Genomic DNA, 13,640 nt, shown 5'->3' on the forward strand with positions numbered 1-13,640 from the left:
GATGATTTTGGCTGCCTGTCTAAGGGCCTGTTGGCTGAAAACCTGTGCCAGCGTTCTGACAGGCAGGCCAATGATTTTAGAGCACACTGATGCAGTCTGTTCCTGTTCTGAAGGCTGAGGGAGTGGAACCAGCAGGTGATGGAGAAGGCCATGATGCTTTCCAGGAAGGCATAGTAAAAAGTCATCATGATGGGTGTGCTGACTCCAAAGGAGTTGAGTTTCCTAAGGAGGTATAGCTGTTGGTGGCACCTCCTGAGAATCTCCTCTGTGTTAGCAGAGAATTTCAGGAGGTTGTCAAAGATGGTTCCCAGGTATTTGTACTCCTCAACTACCCCCACTGGTTTCCCGTGGATGGTGGTGGTGACTGAAGCAGCCAGATCCCTCTGCCTACTGGAGAAGGTCACCACCATCTCTTTGGTTTTGCTCACGTTCAGTTTAAGTTTCGAGCTGTCACACCACTCTACAAACTCCTGAAGAGTGGGCCCGTGGTGTTGTGAGGGGCCTGACAGCAGTGACAGGAGAACTGTGTCGTCAGCATATTTCACCAGGTGACAGTTGGGCTGTGTGGATCTGCAGTCATCGCTGTAGAGGATGAAGAGCAGGGGGAGAGCACACAGCCCTGGGGGGAGCCAGTGGAGGTGGAACAGAAACCGAAAGAGAGTTGTTGACCCAAGCTTTCTGAGTCCTGTTGGTCAAAAAGTCTTAAGTTAACATTGTTAACATACAACCTTAAGTTGTATTTGCACTCGATTGCTTGTAGTTGTAGCGTTCACTTGTTTGGTACTTAAGAAAAGTTATGTCTTGATGCACGCTCAGTCATCCAGGTAAGGAAATGCACAGAATTGACTTTTTGGAATGTGAAAAGTTCCTCTGAGCGTAAACTTGCCAACATTTAATTTTAAAAACACTGCACAAGCTTTGACCTTTGATAGTGCGTTTGTTTGCTACCAGTGTTCTGGAGACGGAGAAGTCCCTTGTATTGGCAGAGAAGGGCAGCGGAGATCGTGGTGACGTGGAGCTGATAAAAGCAGCTGCAAATTTCCGTCTGGTCGCCACCATGAACCCTGGAGGAGACTTTGGCAAGAAAGAGGTGATGAAATGATGCAAAATGGTACAAGCTACTGTTTTTCCTGTAGGGAAGTTTTTGTTAGACTTTGATGCTGCACAAAATAGCTGCTTCCACATTTATAATAGAACAAAAACAAAGAAGACACAAACGCATCACGTGAACTGTTGCAAGTCACAGCCCCAGAAAACACGCATTGAACATTTTAAACCTACCACACATATTTTATGCAGCATTACACTGCACAAAATATCTGAATATTGCAGAAATTAGACCTGTTGTACAGATCTGTCACAAACATTAAACTTTGCCTTTTATTGTACATTGCACATATTATACCTAGAGTGGCTGGTGAAACACAAAGTCATGATGATGGACTTATTTATGTGCTGAAGGTGTGAGATGGAACTTTACATAGGTGTTATCTGATTATACTTGTGCATGTATGTTTCTTCACAGCTCTCTCCAGCCTTAAGAAATCGTTTCACAGAGATCTGGTGCCCTCAGACCAACAATCGCAGTGACCTGGTTAAGATCATCCAACACAACTTGCGCTCAGGCCTCTCTCTTGATGGTAACCCATTTACAGTTCACTGGGTTTAAAATGACCAAGTGCATAGTTTAAAAAGCGTTTGACTTTTATGTTATGAACCATGTATGATGTTTTTTAGTTAACTTCAGTTTTATTCTTCTGGTTTGTCTCCACAATTCCACATTGTTTCCAGCAGTAGCAGGCAGTCATTTTAAAAAAGACAGCTCTAATACACACTTTGTTGAGCAGTATAACAGGTGTAGTTAGAGCCTCGAGTCTAGAACATGGGAGACTATTTAGCATTTAAAGAGATGCACGTTTCTCAGAAGTTTGAGAATAAAGAAAAACTAAAATCCAGAGTGAATATCAAGTTGTGTAGCAGATGTGGAATTTCCATAGTGTGCTGTTGCCACTGAGTTCTCATTAGAGGTTATGTTAAAGAAGGTGATAATTAAAATGACTGATTTCAAGCAGGTGAATATAACTTTTTAATTGAACACAGGTGGGGATGTTGCAGAGCTAATGCTGGACTTCATCGAGTGGCTCACACAGCAGGACTTTGGCCGCCGCTGCATCCTGAGTGTTAGAGACATTCTTTCATGGGTCAACTTCCTCAATGCTGTGTGCGAGCGGGATGAAGATAGCTTCATGACCATGGGAGCTATTGAAGACGAAGATGAAGCCGAGTGGGACCTGCGTCTGGACACTGTTACCGCCTTCATCCACGCTGCTTGTCTCGTTTATATCGATGGCATTGGCTCAGGTGAGCTGACGGCTTATGTTTAAATTCTGCTGAAAGTTTGGCACTGAAAGAAATTGTTGGTAGATCCATTCTGGCTTCTTTGCAGGGACCACAGCCTCCTGTGCAGACGGTGTCCTCCTTGCTCGTCGTCTGTGCTTGAGCTTCCTGCAGCAGAGACTAAGCAAGATGACCAAGCTGGACCAGGATGTAATGGATGCCCTGAGAGTGTATGACAGCAATTTGCCACGGGAGCCTCAGTGGGGAGAAGATTTCTTTGGCATTGATCCCTTCTACATCGCATTAGGTATACATTTAGTGATTCCTTAATGTACTATTAAGGAATCACTGGGCTAGAATAGCCTGGACATATCCACACCATTTTTTAATTTTATTAATCATTAACAGTGTTGGGAAAAGTGTGTCATCTAATTCAAGCTGAGTTTTTAGTGCAATAAAGTTCAGTACAACGTGATGCAGTAGCTCTATGTCCTCCCATAGCGGGCTAGTTGCCGCTCTAGAACAGCTGCTTTATTCCGAGATGTGGATCCTGTTCTGCACCACTTCTACAAAGACTTTCTTTACATGAAACTACACATGCTCATGTATACTACCGGTCAAAAGTTTTAGAACACCCCATTTTTCCTGTTTTTTTTTTTTTTTTTTATTGAAAATGATGCCGCTTTGATGTCTCACTGCACTCTGAAATGAAAGCATCGTACAAATAAGCGATTGGAGGAATCAATTTATAGACCAAAATGTATTCTAAACTTTTGACTCGTCAAAGTAACCACCTTTGGCAGATATAACAGCTGAAAGCATTCTTTCTACAATAAAAACCAGTAGAAGTTCTTCCCATATCTGTTGCAGAAGTTCCCATAAATGTGTGGCACTTGTAGGTTTCTTTGCTTTCACTCTTCTGTCCAGTTCATCTCAAACCATCTCCATGGGGTTTAAGTCTGGAGACTGTGCTGGTCACTCCATGTTTTCAAGCTTACCATCTTGTTCTTTTTCCTGAGGCAGTTCTGGCATAGCTTGGACAATGCAAGCTGTTAACTCCCAGAAACTTGATTCAGTTATGTCTTTGGGTCTGTCAAACCTCCTCCTGTCAGAGTTTGTTTTTGAGTGCCTTTTAATGGTGAAGGAAACTGTACTCACTGACACCTTGACTTTGTTTGCAGTTTCTCTGTAGGAAACACCTACATTTATAAGTGTTATGATGGACTGTCTGTCTTCCATTTTTGTATCATTCTGAAATGTACATCATGTTACACTTTTGGGTATCCTTACCTCTTTATTTAACCTCTGGCAGTTAGTTCACCACTTACCTTTGTACCATTTCAAGCTATTCATTTGACTTGAATGACTTGAATTGTAATAAATAACTAGAATAACTTTTTGACCGATAGTGTACAGTGGACCTGTCTTCCATGATAACACACATACAACTCTTTAAGTGCTTGTGATGAGTTCACTGATGTTTGCGTAATGTCTTATAATGCCTTTGTTTCCAGGGCCTCACACCGAGAGCCGTAACCTGTCAAACTACGCCATTGCAGCAGGCACCACTGCAGTGAATGCTCAGAGGATTCTGCGGGCACTGAAGCTGCAGAGGCCTGTGCTCCTCGAGGGCTCACCTGGCGTGGGAAAAACCAGCCTGGTGGCTGCACTAGCAAAAGCTTCTGGAAACCATCTGGTCAGAATCAACCTGTCGGAGCAAACGGTAAATTGACATGCTCAGCACTGTGCTCTGAACTTGACTGTAAAGCCTCTGGTAATGATGACATACACTCTCTGCAGGATGTCACCGATTTATTTGGGACAGATCTCCCAGTGGAGGGTGGGAAGGGAGGAGAGTTTGCGTGGCGCGATGGCCCCCTTTTGGCTGCTTTGAAGGCAGGGCACTGGGTGGTACTGGACGAGGTAGGGATCACTCTTTTAACACTCTTGCAGTTTTGTACACTGATTTTATAGTTTTGCTCTAACATTTTTCAAACTCCAAACAATCTGATTAGACTGATCAGCTGTATTACTGGTGTTTTTCCATCATAGTTGAACTTGGCCTCTCAGTCAGTGCTGGAAGGTCTTAATGCCTGCTTTGATCACCGAGCAGAGATCTACATTCCAGAACTGGCCATGAGCTTTCAGGTACAGCATGACAAGACAAAGATCTTTGGATGCCAGAACCCTTTCACTCAAGGTGGGGGGCGTAAGGGGCTGCCCAAATCCTTCCTCAACAGATTCACTCAGGTAAGACCTGATTAAGGGTTTTTGCTTTTTTATTTTATTTTTTTTATTTTCATAGAAAAGCTTTTATGTGCGGTAGAATAGTCTTAATAGACAGTTATTTAGTTGACCAGATCCACTTAAAAATTAAGAGTAAGATTTTTATAATGTGCTTGTTGCAGGGGATAAAAGAAGACTTGGTGTGTCAGGTTTCAGCTATTTTTGTTTTTTTATTTGTGAATAATTTCAGTCACTGTGATTGCTTATCACACCATAAACATGTGAAAACTACAGTGGTGACATCTGTGCCTGTTCAGAAAAGTTGTGTAGTTGTGCAAAAACAATGTAGGCAGTTTTTGTAAAACACTCCATTTCTACAAAGTAACCTTAAAATGACCTCTGAACTATGATGGATCAGCCAGATGAGCTACTCCATCATTCATATTCTGGTTGCTGTTTTTCATGAACTCTTATCTGGCCCTGTCTTCCCAGGTTTTTGTGGACCAGCTTACCAGCAAGGACATGGAGTTCATAGGAGACTTGATTTTTCCCAGTATCGACAAGGAAATTGTTATCAAAATGGTCGAATTCAGTAACAGGGTATGTGTGATGGACCGAGCAGTGAAGGAAACTTAGGCACAGGTTAAAGTCCAAAAAATGCTTTTTTTATTTAACCCAAAAAACATAATTGGTTAACTCATGCAAAAAGAATCAAAATCTTGGGCCCATAAAAGAGGTCAAACTAACAAAACTCTACTCAAAGTTGACAACACAACCGATAACACAAACAAACTGACCTAACTTAACGAGACAAAGGGGAAACTTAAATAGTGGCTGATCAGCCCACAAAAACAGGAGAAGGGGTAAAACACACAAAACCTAACTAAACCAAACATAATGAACTCTAATTCCCCCCCCCCGGTCCTGAATTATGGCGTGAACCAATTTGTAGCCTTCCTTTAAACCTCGCTCCGCCCCTTTTCCACCTCTTGGCTCCTTAATCAAGGGACTGGAACAGCTGCAACTAAGGTAACTCAGAAAACAAAAGATTAATCATACATAACAGTGTAAACTAAAATGTGCGCACTTATTTTAGAATGCAGTGTTATGTGGATATGTGAATGAATTCTAAACCAAAACCAGTTATTTATTGTCCTGTAAATAAATTCCTATATTTAAAGAAAGAAATGTGAATGCAATGTTACTTATAAGCCTCTACACTAACATGGTGGGTATTACCACTGTGTGGCTGTAAGTGCAGCCATCACAGTATGCTTTTCTCTTTTCCTTTATTTTGTTGGTTTCTGTTAGGTTTTCCGCACATTTATTATATCTACTTACTTCAATGATGCTAGAACATGGTTGGACTCATTTTGCCTCCAAAACTAGATTCATTTTTGTGTGGCATAGATTTAAAAAGGTGCTGGAAACATTCCTTAGAGTTTCTGGTCCATATTGGTATAATAGCATCACACAGTTGGTTGTTATTTGTCGGTTGCACATCCATGAAGCGAATCTGCCGTTCCCCCACATCCCAAAGATGCTGTATTGGATTAACAGTGTAGCCTATTTGAGCACAGCAAACTCGTTCTCATGGTCAAACAATTAGTTTGTAGTGATTTGAGCTTTGCAACTTGATGTGTTACTTTGCTAGAAGCAACCTTTAGAATATGTGTCCACTGTGGACAGAGACGATTGTCTCTTTCATCAACAACAGTCAGGTAGGCTTGGCATGTGAACAATGGTCAGTTGGTACTAAAGCACCCAAAGTGTAGGTCAAGAAATATCTCCATGCTGTTACCCAGCCACCAGCAGGGTGCCATTGATAAGCTAGCATGGATCCATGCTTATATTTTGTCTATGCCAAAATCCATCAGTGCATTTCTTCAGGCTTTAAGGGAAAAGTGGGCTAATTGCTTGCTAAAAGACATGATGACCTAATGAGAGTTTGCTCAAATGAACCTGATCTGTTCTGGTGAAACCAGGATTGCACTGTCTGGCAGTAATTTCCTGTGTGCTTTCTTTTTAGAGGACACCCTGCAGTAAGTGTCACCACATCAATATGTTCCCTCCATCCAGTCCGCTTTACTGAGTGCTCAGGGTTCCAGGCTTGTGTGGAGGTTTACATTTCAACAGAATTATCTAAAGCATACCGCCATGAAAACCTAGGCAAACTGATCTGCTGAATTCTTTTCTGAATTGGATGTTGTCGTCCAGTTTTGAGAATTTCAAACTCCAAAACCATTTTTGTCTCTGTGAAATATCAAATCACATAAACAAGCCTCCTGTTATGTTAGAGTTATATGACATGGATCTCTCACAGTGATGAGTGTTAGGTATAATGCATCACCAGACCAGAGAAAACGCCATCCATGATGGACTGAAAATCACATTTTACACCTTGGTCACCAGATGCTAGTGTGGGTTGCGTCTTTCAGTTTATTACTCTTCATCATAGCGCCAGGTTGGAAAGCATGTAAAGCTGGTTTTTTGGTTCCATAAAGGTAGCGTGTTCACTGTCCACTCCACTCCAGGGGTGCCCGTCTGCCAGCAGTGAGCTCTATTGCCAGATAGAGGCATTGTCCAAAGTATGGGTCTTCACCAGATGCTTACGTCAACTTGGCAGTGGCTAAACCGCTCACTCCTACATGAGATTGATCCCTTTTAACAACCAAGTAAACTCTTTAAAGAGTGTGCTGTTGCTGGGTCTTGTCATCAATATTTACACACTGACAGTCCATGGATAGTGCACCCAATTCACATTGGGTGATTCCAGGTCATTTACCATTTATCATTTAACCTCATTATTTAAACTTTGGCTATTTTTAATGCACAAAAGCATTAATGTATGTGCACTGTATGTAACAAAATATAAAGAAAAGACTAAAGGATACTTTTTTATTTTAATGCATTTTTTTAATGTGTTCTCTCCACAGCTTGTCCAGGAAGTGTGTAAAGACAGACATTGGGGTCAGAGAGGAAGTCCCTGGGAGTTCAACCTGCGTGACTTGTTCCGTTGGTGTCAACTTATGCAGGCTGACCAAGCACCTGGATTTTTTAACCCAGGCCAGCATGTGGCATTGGTGTATGCTGACAGAATGAGAACAGAGTCTGATAAAGCTCAGGTAAACTGTTTTACCAGCTTTTTCATAGCCTGCTAAGTATGTGAATGACGTACAGTTTAAGTGCTCTTTCCTTATCACATATGTAGTCAATTTAGAATCGCATATCTTCAGACGAGGAAGAAAACTCCATTGTCATAAGCCAAGTGTACTGAAACTGTAACTTTGGACTTTTCAATCTGTTAAATGTGGTGTTCTACAAGGGTTTGTGTTTAGCCCACTACAAGTTTGAATTTCCTCTTATTGAAATATCTCGATATCCTACGGACTAACAGTTTGACTTCCTATAAGGAGAGAAAAGAACATTAAATCGCAACGAATAGCACTATTGGAATACCTCCACTGTGATTTTATCAGAAGCTTAAAACCAAGTTGGCTGGCTTGGTGATATTCATGTCAGGAGGGGCTAGGACTGTTCTCCAATATGGCAGGACTTTCACTGCAAAAACCTCTTATCAGAAGCATGTTGGAAACTGTGCTGCTGGTGGCTGAACTGAATTGTGTTCAGTTATTAGGTACTGGGAGTCAGTTATACTTTAGTTCATGACCAGTGGCAATACTGAACCTCCTCCCGTGCCGTATAGGTGCTGTCTGTGTTCAGGAAGGTGTTTGGGGAGGACTTTGAGCCTTACTGCGGCCCCAGAGAGTTCCACATCACTCCATTCAACCTACAGGTTTGTTGATTTGTCAAAACAATAAAACTTGTTTTGTTTTATTTCATTTCAAATCATAGTTTGCAAATTACCCTCCAATCATTTGCTGTTGCAGGTGGGCTACTCTGTGCTGCATCGCAGTGGTGGAGCCAATGTGGCTCCAGACACACCGCTGTCCATCACACATCAGTGCTTAAGGCCTCTGGAGTCCCTGATGAAGTGTGTGGAGATGGGCTGGATGACCATACTGGTCGGCCCCACAGCAAGTGGAAAGACCAGCCTGGTGAGACTGCTCTCTCTACTGACTGGACATCGCCTCAGAATCATGGCCATGAACAGTGCCATGGACACCACAGAGCTACTGGGAGGCTTTGAGCAGGTGACACTGAGAACTCAGGTCTTTGTTTATAACCTGAAAATAGCAGACCACGTCATCCTGCGGTCTTTCCCTTTTTTCCTCATTGCAGGTGGATATCATGCGCCCGTGGCAGCAAGTTCTGGAGAGTGTAGATTACATAGTTGCCATGGTAATAAGGCGTGGATTGATGTCACTTGATGGTGGCATCCAGGACACAGAGTTCTTGCTGCAGACATGGGGCCTGTTCTGCCATTGGCTGAAGCAGGAAGGACTGCAAAGAACTGGAGGAACAATCAACTCTGAGGCACTGAACAAGCTGGAGGTTATCATCCTCCTGCTGCAGAAACTCAACACCAAGCTCAAAGTGTTCACTGGTAACAACCAATTATTGAGTACAGACAAAATATAAAGGGAACAGTTTCAAGTGTCTTGTTTTGTTTTGTTTTTTGGTTGTTGTTTTTTTGCTGGTCAAGTATGTAAAATATTATAACATTACATGTATTGTCCTCAGACATGTCTAAGCTTCAGATGGACTTTACGCTGCTGAAGGAGCGTCTGGCTCAGCTGGAGGACGGCTGGACAAACGGAGGTTTTGAGTGGTTGGATGGTATGCTCGTCCAGGCCCTTCAGTCTGGCGACTGGTTGCTTATGGACAACGTCAACTTCTGCAAGTGAGAAATGTTAGCTTATGTGTAACTGTGTTCTCCCTCATCTTAAACATGTTTTACTTGTGAAATGTGAAGCAAGAACTGTAGTTGTATAAAAGTCAGCCGTGACACGAACACTATAACCAACTGCACTGATTGTGCATTTATGTAATTAGTGCCTCAGTGCTGGATCGCCTCAATGCTCTGCTGGAGCCTGGTGGATCACTCGTCATCAACGAACGTGGTGTCATAGATGGGAGCACTCCCAAAATCACCCCACACCCTAACTTCAGGTAGTATAAAAAAGTACAACTATCACTGGTTTGTTGCATTCACTAATGTCAGTCTGCCCCAGGGCAGCAGTGGCTACAACTGTAGCTTGCCTCCACCAGTGAGTGAATGGGTGGATGACTGGGTGTGTAAAGCACTTTGGGGTCCTTAGGGGGGACTAGTAAAAGCGCTATACAAATACAGGCCATTTACCATTCATCAACAGTTCTTAGATGTGTGTTTTGTGTTTTTGTTTGTTTGTTTTTCTTCCCAGGTTGTTCCTGACCATGGATCCTGTGCACGGGGAGCTCTCCAGAGCTATGAGGAACAGAGGGGTGGAGATTTACATTCCAGGGGAACACGAAGCTGTGTGCTGGGACACACTAGACCTAAAGATTTTGCTTCACACTGCTGGGGTGACCGGGGACTGTGTGTGTGATCTGCTGATTGAAATACATAAGGCCGTTAAATCTGCTATCTGGGGTAAGTGCTAACAGCATAAGAATAAATAAATAAGCCCTCGGTTTGTCTGTAGCAGTTATCAAAGCATTTGGCCTCTGCCTGTTAGACTCCCCAGCCTCATCAGTGGCTTCTCTTCTTCATGCTGCCACTCTGCTGAGCTGCCAGCTACAGAGAGGTGTGGATTTGCCTAGCGCCTTGCAGCATGCCTGTGGGGAGGCCTACTCTTTCTGTCAGCACAATTCTGCCAACCAGAAGGTATTTTTTTGTTATGTTTTTTTTCAAGATATATCTCTTTATCGATCTCTCCATATTGTATAGGAATCCATATCTATCTACCTTTTCTATATCTAGATAGATAGATAGATAGATAGATAGAAGCTCTCCATGCAGGTGAAACAAACCATCCTTAAGCTGAGAAAAGAAAAATGCAAAATTGCTACAATATTAGGAGTGGCAAAATCTGCGGTTTGGTACATCCTGAGAAAGAAAGCACTGGTGAACTCCATGGGAGACAACAGTGGTGGATGATCGCAGAATCATTTCCATGGTGAAGAGAAACCCGTTCTCAACAGGCAACAACAACCAAGCAAATGAACAAATACTCTCTAGGAGGTAGACGTATCAATATCCAAGTCTACCCTAAAAGAAGACTGCATGAAAGTAAATACAGAGGGCTCACTGCAAGATACAAGCCACTTGATTGGTCACTAGATTGGACTTTTGCTTTTAAAAAAAAAAAAAAGCTGGCATAGTTCTGGAAAAACATTCATTGGACAGATGAAACCAAGATTAACCTCTACCAGAATGATGGAAAGAAAAAAGTATGGAGAAGGTAGAACAGCCCGTATCACATCATCTGTAAAACATGGCAGAGCCAGTGTGATGACTTGGGCATGCATGGCTGCCAGCAACACTGGGAGACTAGTGATTAGAACAAAAGTAGCCCGATGAATTCTGAGGTGTTCAGAGACATACTGTCTGTTCAGATCCAGCTAAATGCAGTCAAGGGTGGACACCACCACCCTTCAACAACCCTGATAGGCCACTGAAAATCAGGGGAAACTCTGGATAACCTGAAATATTTGAAATGGTCAGCCTTCATAAAGGATGAATAAACATGAGTACATTTTCTTCCTAGAAAGCCCAGCAGGTGATTGAGCAGCACTTGAGCATCCTGGACACAGAAGAATGGGGCTGTGGGTTGCTGTGTGCTGGAGTCTGGCCTGACAGCTTCCCCTCTGCCCTCCTCTCTACAGAGGATTCCTGCTTCTCTACTGTTATCAGAGATGGACAGGTCCTCTTATTTTGTCTGAACACACTCAGCCTCCAAGGCAAACGGTAAATCAATTAGTCACGCCAGCTAAATCATACATTTTCTCATTAAAGAAGTGATTACATAAGTTTTATTTCTGCAGGAGCCAGCCTCTGAGTCTGAGTGACCTACAGAGGGTATTGCAGAACAGCGGTGTCCATGAAGGCCTGGTGTTCTCTGAAGCAGTGGGGGGTTTGGAGGATGGAAATGCTCTGAGGCTGATCCCCACGGCAGTGAGACTGCTCACAGAGAGAGCCTCTCACGGAGACTGGATCATGCGCAGCAGCTGGCTGTCACACTTGGGAAAGAGCCACAAATATGCTCCTGGTTTGTTACAGTGCAAACAAACTACACTACACACAACAACCCAAACATTTAGACTACAGCAAAGGTGCTTTATTCTTCGAAACAAAGTTAATGTCAAAAAGTCAAATTAAATTGTTTTGCAAATCGATGGCAGGGCTATTCAGTGCTCCAGATCCCCTGATAATGTGATGGTTTACTCTTACAGATGCCGCGCTGGTCCAGGTGGAAGCAGGAAACAGGGCTTTAAAGGCTGTGTTTGGTAGCAAGCTTGCCGCTAAGGGCAAGTCACTAGCAGAATTACTCCAGCCCCACAGCACAGGTAAACAGTTTTCTTGTTCTTCGGTGAAAGAAAAGTGAAATCTATTCGCACACTAGAATATTGAAGTTTTAATAAAAGTTTTTTTGTTTGTTTGTTTTTTAATTTACTGCCTGTTTCTGCTACTAGATGACTTTAGGAAAACTTCAAGAAAACTGAATGTATCTATCAGTAAATGATAACATCTAAACAAATGTTGTGTTGCCAGATGAATACAGGATTTTGGTGGATATGCGGTGGAATAAGCAATACTTGGACATTTTGGCCAACAAGTGCAACTTTGAGGATGAAGAAAGATACACGGAGTTCCTAGAGGCACTAAACGCAGTTGCCAACAGGTGGGACTAATTGTTATCTATTCTCTTAATTCCGAGTCTTATATCAAGTTATGCAGATCTGCTGTGTTAACAAATGGACTGCTAATGAGCGGTTTGTGTGTTAGGATCGTTCTGATGATGGACAGAGAAGAGAGGTCTGTTGTATGCACTTGCGCTGTCAACCTGTCTGGTCCGAATTCTGTACTGCAAATAGCCACGGCCTTCAGTAAAGGTATGCACTTTGGTTTTTATATTAGAATATAATTTAGTGCTTCTAAAAGTTAACAAATACCCAAATCCTCCTCACAGGGACTGTGGATATTGGTCACCTGCCACACCCTGTGCTGATGCACCTGCAAACCTTCTTTGAGTTGTGGGGCTACTTCATCCTGCAGGCTGTTCAGACCGGACAACCTTACATCTCAGACCACATTATGTTTGAGGTTAGAACGCTATCTGACTCTTTAATCTACTCTTTTGTCTTTCTTCTTTTATTTAAATAAAACCTTAAAATTTGACAAGAATGGTCTCCAACTGCAACACTGTCATTGTGCGTTTAGATTCTGCAGCTGCTACAGTGGCTCGATCGATTCTGGGATGTGTGCAGCACACTGACGCCCGACTCTAAGGGCATCTCTGTGCTGTCTCTGCACTGGCAGTGGGTCCAGAAACACCTCATCCTCCGACTGCCACAGCTTCTCCTGGGAGACGCTGATGTCACGTTTGAGTAAATCCCTTTCTTGCAAATACTTGTATCATTTATACAAGTATTTTGTATTTGTATATGTATTTTTATTTAGTCTGAAGTACTTTCTTCTGAAATTGCTGTTCTAAAAATAGAGGTCACCAGGAGCTGCAGGCCACCTCAACAGCCATCCAGACTGTTCTGTCCACCCCAGTGTCTGTAGCTACAGCTCTGAAGGGCATTCAGAAAACCCTGGGGAAAACTCTTCCTTTTAAGGTCTGGATATAATTCATCAGCTAGGTCTAATAATAAAGTAATATAAAAGCCAGTTTAAGTACCATCTGTCACTCACTCTTTTATATTCTTATATTTATGAGATGAAACTATATCCATCTGTCTTTTCAGCTGGAGTCAGTAGTTAAGTGTGCATCTCAGCTCAGGCTCCTGAGTAAAGCCCTGGATGTGAGTGATCTAAAACTGGACAACAACATGATTCATTCGAAGCAAGAGCTGGTTCGACTTCAGGGTGCTGGACTCGGACTGGACATCAAAGAAAGTCTCCTGGAAGCCTGGGGCCTCATTCTCTTAGCAAACAACCAGTTGGACCCTCAAAAGTCAGGTGAGCTTGA

General features: G+C 42.8%; 1 protein-coding gene across 3 annotated transcripts in view; it reads left to right on the top strand.

Moving 5' to 3' along the window:
• The window catches only part of mdn1 (midasin AAA ATPase 1), a 60,414-nt gene that overhangs the window by 20,923 nt on the left and 25,851 nt on the right, over positions 1-13,640 (top strand). For 2 of the 3 annotated variants that reach the window (XM_080883491.1, XM_080883492.1), the window contains exons 32-56: positions 952-1,090; positions 1,526-1,640; positions 2,101-2,361; positions 2,447-2,644; positions 3,852-4,060; positions 4,138-4,260; positions 4,390-4,587; positions 5,056-5,163; positions 7,500-7,688; positions 8,270-8,359; positions 8,454-8,717; positions 8,806-9,070; positions 9,208-9,367; positions 9,520-9,636; positions 9,888-10,096; positions 10,182-10,330; positions 11,214-11,413; positions 11,491-11,714; positions 11,899-12,012; positions 12,218-12,347; positions 12,452-12,558; positions 12,636-12,769; positions 12,887-13,053; positions 13,167-13,287; positions 13,417-13,630. In XM_080883491.1, coding sequence (XP_080739617.1) covers positions 952-1,090; positions 1,526-1,640; positions 2,101-2,361; positions 2,447-2,644; positions 3,852-4,060; positions 4,138-4,260; positions 4,390-4,587; positions 5,056-5,163; positions 7,500-7,688; positions 8,270-8,359; positions 8,454-8,717; positions 8,806-9,070; positions 9,208-9,367; positions 9,520-9,636; positions 9,888-10,096; positions 10,182-10,330; positions 11,214-11,413; positions 11,491-11,714; positions 11,899-12,012; positions 12,218-12,347; positions 12,452-12,558; positions 12,636-12,769; positions 12,887-13,053; positions 13,167-13,287; positions 13,417-13,630 — 4,205 coding nt within the window. The remainder of the gene's footprint in view (positions 1-951; positions 1,091-1,525; positions 1,641-2,100; positions 2,362-2,446; positions 2,645-3,851; positions 4,061-4,137; positions 4,261-4,389; positions 4,588-5,055; positions 5,164-7,499; positions 7,689-8,269; positions 8,360-8,453; positions 8,718-8,805; positions 9,071-9,207; positions 9,368-9,519; positions 9,637-9,887; positions 10,097-10,181; positions 10,331-11,213; positions 11,414-11,490; positions 11,715-11,898; positions 12,013-12,217; positions 12,348-12,451; positions 12,559-12,635; positions 12,770-12,886; positions 13,054-13,166; positions 13,288-13,416; positions 13,631-13,640) is intronic. The other variant, XM_080883493.1, reaches the window with a different exon arrangement.

This window comes from Rhamphochromis sp. 'chilingali' (assembly GCF_963969265.1).
Source record: "Rhamphochromis sp. 'chilingali' genome assembly, chromosome: 5".
Classification (NCBI taxonomy): domain Eukaryota; kingdom Metazoa; phylum Chordata; class Actinopteri; order Cichliformes; family Cichlidae; genus Rhamphochromis; species Rhamphochromis sp. 'chilingali'.